General features: G+C 42.4%; 1 protein-coding gene across 1 annotated transcript; it reads right to left on the bottom strand.

Moving 5' to 3' along the window:
• Nucleotides 1-6: 6 nt before the first annotated feature.
• On the bottom strand, nucleotides 7-12,099 carry TEX14 (testis expressed 14; the record flags this gene model as incomplete). The annotated part of the gene is made up of 15 exons (XM_010156843.1): nucleotides 7-86; nucleotides 1,233-1,343; nucleotides 2,024-2,978; nucleotides 3,269-3,419; nucleotides 3,645-3,835; nucleotides 4,641-4,792; nucleotides 5,964-6,142; nucleotides 6,583-6,706; nucleotides 7,072-7,185; nucleotides 8,155-8,285; nucleotides 8,739-8,820; nucleotides 9,460-9,596; nucleotides 10,350-10,515; nucleotides 11,177-11,291; nucleotides 12,021-12,099. Coding segments are annotated over 15 exons (2,767 nt in total), but the record flags the coding sequence as incomplete, so codon positions are not given.
• Between the last annotated feature and the right edge of the window lie 7 nt (nucleotides 12,100-12,106).

Here is a 12,106-nt window from a genome sequence, read left to right as displayed (position 1 = left end):
ACTCACTCTGCCATTCCGGTTGCATCAGCCTTCTCTCCTCCCTCACTGCTGTGCTGCAGATTTTGGGCCCCGATTTCCGGTAACACCTGCAGCAAATCGTTATGAAAATCATCAAACTCAATGAACAAGCATATTGTGCTAAGTAACAGTACAAGACTGGTAGATGGTTTAATGTTAATTAGAAGGTTGAGCATGCACATGTGGAACCCACCACAACTGGCAGATTGAGCTGGCAGAAGCACAGAAAGCAGACAGTTGGTTAGGTCTGTTACAGGTCAACCAGCCAAGTTGTACATTAAAATCCAGATTCCAAAAGCTGTCAACTGCCTTCAGAGTATCTCTCTATATGAACGCTAACAGGCAGGGTATGCCCTGTAGGTGTGGGTTATTCAGGTCAGGAAGGTGATCAGTAGACAATTGAAGATATTCAGAACTTCAGACTTGGATAACAACAATCCTGCCACGAACCCGATTCCAGTCTAGAGTTCACTCACTTCACAATCCAACCACATCTCAGCCGCTGGCACTATTCTGTTCTAACCAAATAGGATCTTCACCAACAGGTCTTACTGATCCAACTGGGTCATGGATCAACTTAAAACCTGCAAGTTTTCCCACCTGATTTGACCCAACTTTGAAGGAGGTGCCTGTCCCCATCTTTCCAACTAGTAAGATATGTTAATATGCACAAGTTTTGCCAGGTACGTGCAACACGTACGCCCCACACACACACAGAAATACAGAGGGATGACACGTAGAAACACAGCAGACATACAACAAAGTAACGTATGCTCTGTTGTCACTGGGTTTAGCAAGAGTCTTCTACTCCCACAGCCCCTGACACAGGTCCTAGTCCTACTGTTAAGAAAGCCAAAGTATTTCTACTGAGAATCGAATGAGGCTGTGCAGAGAGAACCACCCTTACTAATAACTTCCTAGATTGCTCTCCTCAGACACTGCTACAGGTTTGGGCCACTGACCGCCATCAGAGAGGAATCTGGAACCTGCCTGAACACTGCTCTGCAAGAGCGACTGCCCTGCCGCAGCACTTCCCCTGCCAGCTCTGCAGCTGACCACGACTCGCAGCAGGGTCCGAACTGGGCAGATGGCTTTTGGCTCACTCAGAAACGTTCAATGCCACCCTTGATCCTGGATGTGTCTACTTCTGACAGCGGCCGTGTCAAGATGCATCTGCTAGAATTAACTCTTCTGCGAATACAGTCAACACTCACCACCTCTCTTCTTCACTTCCACTTGCTGCAGAATGTGAATCATCTCCTCTCTGACACTGCAAGTTGAACTGTTTTTTGCATCTTACAGATACACATGGGAGTAAATGCTGAAATGAGTCCAACAAGCCATGATTCAGCACATGTCGGGCATTCTGCTAATTACTAGTCCAGCTGTCTAGGAGAGATACTAAGAACCGGACCGTGCAAACTTTATTCCCTAGGATGTATTTCAGTAGCACTGCTCATGACAGAGGATGACGCCTCCAGCCCTTGGCCTAGTAAAAACTCTGCCCTGGATTTACAGCAGGTTTCAGATGTATGCAGACCCTCCACACATGTAGTTCCCAGGGGAATGACCCGAGATTATCCCTACACCAGATACGCACATGAATTTCTCTTTGGGCTAAGCACGTTAACTACTTCTCTTTACGATGAAAATGGTTTAGAAGCCCTTACTAATGACAGCTTCGACCTCCAAGACTAAGTATACTTAAACAAAAATCCTTCTGCACTTCCCCTTTTCCCGGACAGTCCCACCTCCATTTTAGAACAGGATTTTACTCCCTCCTGAGCCACTGGGCTAGTATTTTGCTGGGGGTGGTGGGGAGAAAGAAGAAATAATACTTTTGCACTGCTGAGCTGACTATTTTCACTCCTATACATAACACATATGGTATGTGCACGTATTTTAAAAGACGGATCCATCCCTCATCTCGGACACCATGCATAACTACATCTCTTTACCTGCCAAGGAATACTGAAGGGATAAACACAGTCACCCTGCTCAACACTTTACCTCATGGCCCAGTCTCACTTGATCATCCAGGCTGTTCACCACACTGAAGCCGAGATCACGAGAGGCGTTTTCGTTTTTACTCTTACTCAGCTCATGAAAGCACTTCCACTTTTCATTTTCAATTGCCAACATTTCCTTTCCTGTTTTTGAAACAACTCGGAAACTCTCTCCACTCAATCCTCCTTGGGCCTGACATATTACCACTGGTGGAATATAGTCTCTTGATGGTGGACCTATAGCCTTCCATAAAAAAGTATTAACTCCAGAAAAAGTGTTATTGGCATTTTGGGAAGCATCATCAGATCTGTTCCAGTGTCCTTCTTGAAAACCTTGCTGAGAAAGCTTTTGCATTTCGGTGGCCTCTGATTTGTCCAGCTTCTCCTCTGTTCTGCACAGGGAATCTGCTGCCTGCTGACACATGCTCTGGAGAATCTTCACATCAAGGATACACCTGCTGAAGATGTGCTCCATGTTCTGGGACAGACTACTTGCTCTTCTTCCAGCATCTCTCACCTGCATGCATGGGTCAGAGGTCTCACTTATCCTCTCCTCCTCTTCCGTACTGAACTCTGTACTCGATTCTGAAAAGCCACCTTCCTCATGAACTGGCTTTTCCTCACAGTGCACTCCAGGGGATGCATACATTTCCCTGAAGGAAGCTTTATCTTCTTCCTCTTGCTGCCTTTTTTCATCCTTCATGGTTTGACCTAACCCACTTCCTTCTTCCAGGAAGTCTTCACAAAGTTCTGGGTAACTAGCGAGTATTTCATTGACTTCAAAGCTAGAGAGGCTGTCATCCGCATCACTGACACTGAGGGTTGCCTGGAGTTCAGAACTCGCATCACGATCTTTGTCCTGAGCAACTGGCTGTAGGCTGGTTGCTGCCGCTTGGTCCCCTAAAGCACTATTCTCCTCAGGAAAACGAGAGTATCTTGGGTCAGTAGAGGTGTCTGAAAAAACAGATTTTAAGTGTTAAGCCATTTCTCCACATGTCCACCAAACACGCTGCTTTTGTACACTTAGGAGTTAACAACTTGAGCTGACATTAGGGAGCATTGAGGTCTTGAGTTGACATTAACAATTAGGGTGGTAGCTGGAAGCCAAAGCTAACTGCTTTCTATTTTCAAACAATGCCATAAAATCTGTAAGTGGTCACATTTTAATTATTCAGATTAGACATTTATGGACTGAGGAACATGCTAAGTGAAAGACACCTGACATCTTGCTAGAATATACTCACCAGCCTCTGTTATCTCTCTTCCCTGCAATTCCTCTGTTCTCTCGTGGTACCGAAAAGCTGAGGCCAAGCAGATGTCCACACCTGCAAAAGCAGCAGGCCTCTGTGCTTTTGACAGTTCATCAGCGGGACCGGTTTGAGACTTAGTTAAGTCCTGCAATACAAAAAAAATGGAATAAAAGACAACTATATTTGAAAGTTCAATGTCTCTACCTTCTCTTTTAAGGTGGTTTGCCTCCATGATCAGAAAAGGATATTCAGTGTTCAGACTGCACCCAAAAAAGCCTCCCACCTAGATTTAAGCAGAACAACTTGAATCTGAATGGACAGAAAACTGTGTCCTTTTAAATACATGAAAAGCTATAATCCTGAGAGTCACCTTTAAGTCATTTTCCAGTATATGTCGAATATCGTGAAGTTTCGTGGAACGGTTCTTCTGTTTAGGTTCCAGCCCTGACTTTATGATACCGTAGTAGGGCATAGGAAGTCTGACATCTGCTTCTAACTCTTGGCCCGAAATGATGAGCTGTTTAATAACTGAATCTTCAACACCTTTCCAGGGAGGGGTCTCTGCAAGACATAAATATAGACTTTATGTCACAAGCTGTAGATCAGTGCTAATGAAAAAAAAAACGAGGGGAAAAAAAGAAAAAGAGAAAAGAACCAGTGCATTATTGTCTGCATATTCCCTAAGTTGCAACTACTGTCACGAACCAAACCAGCCCTCAGTGCAGCCTGGCATCTCCTCCCAGTCTTATTTCAACAGTGGATGCTTTGAAGGGAGCTGACAGCAATCTCTAGAGGACAGTTACACTGTAGCCCATGGTCTGGATTCTTCATTACCAATTAGCTAATAGAAGGTTTAATTTTTAGGGTAATTGTTTATCCCATTTCACTGTCAAAATTGTCAAAGTCAGCACATAATGCAATGTATGTTATGTGGAATAACAATAACGATACATTATCTCTAAGTTCTCTTAGTGGCCAAAACGATGAACTCCACATGGGCTCATGTTGCACAGAGAGTTCACGGGGTGTTTTGCTGCCCTTGTATGAAGGAGAAAGGTAAAGAGCAGAAAAACACCATACACAAAACTGCATGTCTCTCATACCAGCCATTAATCTTATCCTCTAGTTATGAAATTTTAAGTCTTCAGGCTACACTTCACAGAAGTTTCCAGCAATCTTTGCTATTGTCATTAACATCCGAGGGGGTTTTTGCCTGGAGGGTTCCTCTGCCAAGTTAATGAGCCATTACAGCGAGGTTTTATCCAGTCACACAGGGGAATTAAACAGAGGTTTGGGGGCTGAGAGTCTTCATTGAAAGTATCCACTGGGCTGCCCTAGAGACAAAAGCCTAAGCCTAGAGAAGTACCTGTCAAGGCCTCCTGCACTACTGTACAGAAGCTGTAAATATCAGATCTGACTGTAACAACTTTTTCAAGGATCACTTCAGGAGAGCACCACTTATACAGCTGGACTGGGACAGGAATACGTGTCAGATCACTGTGTTCTCCACCATCTTTGCTGTATAAAGGGAAAAAACACTGTAAATTGGGACATACAGGAACCTCAACTACAAGTTACACCTTACAGAATTAAGCACCCAAGCATGGTATATCTTTTTTCCAGTTTCAACACTTAAAAGGTCCAGAGTAGACCTGCAAATAAAAATGTGTCAGATTTTCACACCCATAATCATATTTTGGCACATTACAGCCAAGACTTTCTGGTGAAAGAAACACCTCTTTTAACAAACGTACACTCAAAAAGAAATTGGAAAAAGTTGAAAATTTCCCAATATGAATTTTACAAACTACCCTTTAGTTCTGGCCAGCGTTCTCAGCCCAGGGACAAAAGACAAGCAGGTGCCACCCAGCCTGTCAACATTCATTTTGCAGCGTATACATGTGTCTAGAAGGTAACTTCCTCCTCACATTTAACTACAGGGTTGTTTTGTTACCCATTTCACAGTAAGATGTATCTGTAGCTAAAAAAACAGCCAAGATTTATTAACAAATTGAATTTGCAAGGAGGTCAGGAAGTAGCTTTGCTCCTTTCAGGACATTATCACTGGCAAATTATTGTTTATTATCAATTTTACTCTTTCTTTACAGTGGAAACAGCCATTTGCTTCCTTTCTAATCAGACTGCACTACAGGAAAGAAATAGAAGTGCATACAATAATTTACCCAGATGAAATGAATGGTGTTCCTTGTAAAAGAAATACTCTTTTTGTCACTGGTAGCACTTAAATACCAGTTCGTGGGGGTGTGGAATCTTTTACCATTTTAGGTGAGCCTCCAAAAGCACAAGTTCAGTATAACAAGGGGAGACTCCAATTATTTCCAGCCCAACAGCAGCATTAGTGACTCAGAGGAATTTAATCTCTGTTCTCTAAGATTAGGTTCTATTTCTCTGTGATGGTATTTTTGTACTCCGGTGAAGAGCTGCTTCTCGTACTAGCTTCTATTTGCAGATAACTTGTAACACAGAAGCTAAGTCCACTGAAACCTGATGTACTACCTGTAGCAAAGTTATTGTACCTGAGCAGTAATAACTGGGAGTTTTTACTCCTCTGACTCTGTTGCCTAACTTGGAGGCAGGAGACCCTAGTCATCAAGAGGGGCATTTCAGCACAAAATTTGACTTTACTTGTGTTTGTCCTTTTCAGAGAAACAGCAAAGAAGTTCTTTACCTCTCTATCATGTATTCCAAGTTGCACAGCTTTGCCACACCAGAAGAAACCATTTGAATAGCATAGGAGGTAACTGAACGGTGGATAAATCCATGGGAGTGTAAAAACCGCAAAGCATCATTAATCTGAAGCAGCACATGCAAAATCGTCTCTATGTGCAGCACTGGGAATTCTGTATGCTGAAAAAAACCCAGAATTACCAAGACTTTAAAGTCTGATGTAGCAAAAAACTATTACAGTACAGAAGGTGGCAAAGAAAGCAAGGGCGAAATGTACCGTAGCAAGTCAGACAAGTTGCCCTTGCTAAATCATGTTTGCTTTCTATACCAAACCAACTAATAGTACCTTAAAAAGTAATTAAGAAAAAGAAAGGTATTGACTATGCCAAGATTCGTTCTGAAGCAGACTCAAGTCTAGTATTTCTTGCCTTTGACTACAATTTCTCCAGTAACTTAGATGTCTGCATTCTAACAGTTAAAGAAGTAAAAGAACGACTCAGTTAACTGCGAAAAAGGAAGAAAAACATTGAATGACAAAAATAAAATTCAGATCAGTTGATTAAAAAAAGCCCTTCTTCCTCTCAGTTAATTACTATTTAAAAAACAAGTATTCCGATTACCCTTTCATGAAGGATGCTGTACAGGGAACCAAAGTTAACCCTTTCATAGACTAAACGGGTTTTCTTCAAGTCACTAGACAGACAAACAGACATCAACTGCAGCAAATGAGGATGATGGAGTTTACTGCAAAGGGAGAGAAAAAAAAAATGTAAGGCCTGGCCTTCTAGGTGTTTTTATCAATACGTGAATGCTTCTAACTTTTCATTAAAATACACAAAAATTTTAAAAGAACCTCAGATCAGGAGGCATTTAGGAAACAGTGCTTACTGTTGTAACTAGGCAAATATATAAATAAGCCATCCAGGAAACGTGCAACGAAGCATTCACCCAGCTGTACGAGAAAAGCACCACCTTCCCCTGTACAGGGGATGATGAGAGAAAGCGCAGCCACGGCCTAGCAGTCCTTCCGAGGTTAATCACACTTTCTCACATCACTGGAGACACCCAAGCCCCAGGAGAACTTGTGGCTACTGCACATTCTTTCTTACCTACTATGTTCCTGCTCTGCAATGAGAAGATCAGCTAAGCGCTGTTGACTACAGTTCTGATGGGGCTTAAAGCTCAGTTCCTTCACTGTAACTCTGCTGCTGCCCCACATTAAGCTACAAGGAGAAGAAAAATAATTTGTATGAGTTGTTTTCTGCGGTATTTCTTTCCAGTTGGGATTACTTACAATTTTCTAATTCTGAAACGCTCTGGTGCTGCCTCCTACTGTTCGTAACACTATGTGGATTCACTCTTTCAAATGGGCAGCAAACTCTCACGCTGTTAAAGACTGGATGTAGCAGGACAGGTTTGCTGTCCACAAATGCTACCCCTCCCTGACCCAAGGTAAAGAACAAGGACACTCTAAACCCCCTTTCACTAGAGGCCATGAGCCCACAGTGATACAAGCCAGAGCTTTGGGAAGATTAAATCACCAATTTGCAAATTCTACTCTTTCAAATGGGCAGCAAACTCTCACGCTGTTAAAGACTGGATGTAGCAGGACAGGTTTGCTGTCCACAAATGCTACCCCTCCCTGACCCAAGGTAAAGAACAAGGACACTCTAAACCCCCTTTCACTAGAGGCCATGAGCCCACAGTGATACAAGCCAGAGCTTTGGGAAGATTAAATCACCAATTTGCAAATTCTCTGGGTGCCTCTGAGGCACGACTACTTGCAACACAACACGAAAGATTTAAAAAGCCTCAGCCTGCACTTGCAACTCTCATTTCACTAGAGGTTTAAGCAAGCTGCAGACATATATATCCAGATCCAACGATTACAGAGACTAAACACTGAAAAATGCAATCTCTGCAACCCCAGCAACCTATCTCCCACCACAGAAAGAATCAATACTGAAACATTGCTAAATATTGCTGGGAAGGTCAAGAGCAACCTACAGATATCAAGAGGGTCAAAAGAAGATATTAATCAGCGGACCGCAGAAAACAAGTCACAAGCAGGAAGCAGTGGATGAATATAGACAAGGAAAACTATCCAAACAAAACATCTGGTACAACAACTTGCTGCTTAATAGTAACAGATACACACTAAGAGGGACTAAAATCCCTTTGATTCCACTCACTTTGTCATGATCATGTAGGGTCCAACATGGTAACAGAATGTTGGTTCATCATCTGCCTGAACCACGTCCTTTTCCCCAATAACAGGGAGAGATGCCAAGTACCCTAGGCGCCCACTGCCTGCAAGACAAAACTGAAACACCCCCAGGGCATAACTACCAGCAGTGTGCAACAGTTCCCAAGACCTGTCACATCTGTCACAAACTCATTAAAATAATTTGAGTGCAATCACTGCAATGGGAGCATCAGCTCAAGCATCAAGTGAAATGTTAAGATCTCCGTGTCAAAAACTTAACTTTCAGTGAAGCTGAAACAGGTAGAGCAGAAACAGTCATTAAAGAACTCCCATGGGTGACATTTAACAGGGGAGATCCTATTGCCTGTTCCCAAACACCTTCCTCTGACAGGGCCTACTAATGACTCAAGGCCTGAATATTTGAGCTCTCCACAAGTTTTTCCCCACCGTGTTAGCAGAACCAAGAACACAGTAAGAATTAAAAATAACACGGGTGGGGTAATTACTGTGAAGAAGACTCCGAAAAACTGTGCCAATACCATTAGAAAAGCATTATCCATAGCATCTTACCTTCCCAAAACCAAAGCTGTAAATGGTCTTGGCTGCAGTGGCTCCACCTTTTAGAAATCTACCCAGAGGGCTGTCAACGTTTCTAAGTATCAAAAACATAAGCCGTAAGAGTAACTAATGTGCCAAGGCTTCGAGTAAAACACAAAAAAAGAGGAAAAATGCAGAAATGCTGCAACAGCCATGTATTTCAAATGTTGCACTTGACTAGGTCCCACACAAAAAAGTATAATGTGGATGCTAAAATTCCAAAACATTGTGTAATTCATTAAAATTGTTAAGATACGGTTATGATACGTTTGTTTAAAGCAAGATAGTAAAAAAAAAATATATCTCTATAGACATCCTGCATTGCTTTTTGTTCACAAGTATGTATTTCTCCTAACATGTATCCAACATAAAACAGAAACACACCCCTAAAAAGCTTTGCAGCGACCTTAAAAGGCCCAGAAACAATCTACTTCACGTGACTGACATGTGAATACTACTAAAATCCAGAATTTCATATTGCTGATTTCAGGAGTATCTCTTAATATACAGAAACTTACAACTATCAGGTTTCTATTTGGAACTCTCCCAACACAAATAAAAAGTATCATCATTCCTAACAACATTGGTATAAATCAGAAATTTTCAGAAAGAACATGTTAATTTCAATATAATAGAATATGGAAGGAAAAGTCCTTGTAGCTCAGACCTTCAGTACTTGAGAATCTATTCTTACCCTTGAACAAGACCACCAAACCTCGATGGACTGCAGACCAGCATTTTTGATGAGCCAGCCTTCCTGAGTAGATCAGAGTGAAAATTTTGAATGGCAGCCTGCATGTGGAATGTACAACGCTCTATAAATTCCAGCATCTAGAGAGGAGGGGGAAAACAACACAAACATTACTTCAGAACTGAAAGATACACCATCTGAATCGATCTGGACTAGTGTAAAAATAACTCGTTACTTGCAATATTAAAATAGGCATTTCAAGAAATGCATACACAGGAAAACTTCAAGAAAAATCAGTTACATGCAAAGGTAAGAGAAAAGCTTAGTTCAAAGACTAGATGACTAACTTTCAAGACATTTTACCGACTGAAAATTGTAACATCAGGCTTCTTTTTAAGAGGAGCATTGTAATAACAGACAAGAGGACAAGAGGACAGACAAGTTTTACATCAATATCGCCGTCATGAATAAGCCTTGATACATTATGCTGTCCTGCTAGCAAGAATGACACGTTTGCTGACACTGTTCACACGCAGACCGACACACGTGAAAACTACTTCAGGTTTCCTCTTGAATCACACATATGTGCAAACAAACTACACACATAAGGGATCAAAAACAAAGCCTTGTCATTCTCCTCACTGCACACTCACACATAAAGGTCCTAACAAGTTAGACAGACATGGCCCTGCACCTGAGTAAAACCTTAGTTAAAGAATCTGAACCATGAGGACTTCAAAATACCGTTACTGATGTTGAAAAATACTATTAAGCATTTTTTCTAACATGTACAAGGCAAGAATTTCTCCCTAGAATGTTGGAGTTTCTTCATTTTAAGACGAAGATGTGAGCACATACCTAGCAGGTATTCAACACGTATTACACACACGTACCTTAGCACTGCTTTTATTTCCAGCTGACATAGCCCAATACTGTGGAGTTTTTCCATCTTTATCATGTACTCGCAGATCACCTCCTTCATCCAGCAACCTGCTAAGAATCCACTGATTGCCTGAGAACGCAGCTGCATGGACTGGGGTGCTTCCATCGTAACAGCGACTGGGGAACGTTAAAACAGAAAGGTTCCAACCTACCCCTACTACACTCAACCAGCTGTGCCTCTGAGAAAAAAAAGCAGCATACCTACACACTGATGTACTCCCAAACAGCATGCACCATGAAATAAGGAAAATCAGGCACACACCTCTGAGGCTTTTTGGCTAAAATAGCAACATGCATCTTAAGAATTAGAACAGGCATCTTAATCTTACTTGAATTCTTCCAGTACCTGAAGGGGTGAACAAGGAAGCTGGGGGGGAATTTTTACAATGGCCTATAGTGACAGGACAAGGGGTAGTGGGGGTTTAAATGGAAAGAGGGAGGTTTAGATTAGATATCTGGAAGAAATTCTTCCCAGAGAGGGTGGTGAGGCACTGGGACAGGTTGCCGAGAGAAGCTGTGGATGCCCCATCCCTGGAAGTGTTCAAGGCCAGGCTGGATGTGGCTTTGAGCAACCTGGTCTGGTGGAAGGTGTCCCTGCCCATGGCAAGGGGGTTGGAATTGGATGATCTTTAAGGTCCCTTCCAACCCAAACCATTCTATGATTCTATGTATTTCTTCATTTATGTACAGTGAATATTGTCTATTACATTGACTGAAACCTCTAAAAGATTAAACATTTGTTTCAATTTAAGAATAAAAATTTATTTTTTGACTTAACTGGTTAGCATCTGAGCCATAATCCAACAGCGCATCCACTATTTTACCAAGACCTAGCAGCGCAGCAGTGAAGAGAGACGTTTGGCCCATGGAATTTACAGCATCAACAAAAACGCCTACAAGAAAAAAAGATTACGAGGTGAGTGCTTGTGTCCAACCCCCCAGATAAAAGGCAATGGTTCATGAACACTGAAACTGAGCACCGTATTCCCTCTGAAATACTGGAAAGGTGGACACCCCCACACTCCGACATCCTCTGCCTCCGTTGCCCAATCAGCCACGCCGCTCTCAGCCAGCAGCCACATGGACACCACCCCGACCCCCCTCAAGCAGCCCCAGGAAGCCCCCAGCCTGCACATCCCGCCCCCAGCGCACACCTACAACAGCACATCCCATTGGAGCTCTCGGTACTGAAACGGAACAGCCCTTACTGTGGGGTTTCATTTACAACATTCCGTGTTCCCCTGGAGTGGAGAATCTAGGAGTCAAAAATGCCAGTATCGAACCCAGACTTCAGCCTTTTGCAATCAGAACTACCTAAAATCCAGTTCAAAGAGTATATTCCCAAAGTAGACGCTCAGAGTGTTGGTTTTACACCACCTCAATTCTCTCCTTCTGAGCACCTTACAGCTCAATGCTTGTGTTTCATTTTGCCAATTATCCGACCTTTTTGGATTCAGTAATTAGTTCTGCTTACCAGGAATGGCCAACTACAAGACATTTTGTAAACGTATTTCACTCATCAAACTGAGTGGTACAGGCAGCATGTTACTTTTTTACTGCAAATATGAGTGTACAGGAAAAAGTACAATTTTTCCACCAACTTGCCTAAATTTTGCTTTTACCTTTTCCCAGAAGCTTCTTCACTTTCACAGAGTTTCCCTGCCTGACGTATTCATGCAGCTCGGCTTCCGGAGAGTCACCCTGTGTA

The sequence above is a fragment of the Eurypyga helias genome, unplaced genomic scaffold (genome assembly GCF_000690775.1).
Source record: "Eurypyga helias isolate BGI_N326 unplaced genomic scaffold, ASM69077v1 scaffold40868, whole genome shotgun sequence".
NCBI lineage: Eukaryota > Metazoa > Chordata > Aves > Eurypygiformes > Eurypygidae > Eurypyga > Eurypyga helias.
Note: the sequence above shows the minus strand (reverse complement) of the source record. Positions and strands in the feature narration are given on the sequence as shown.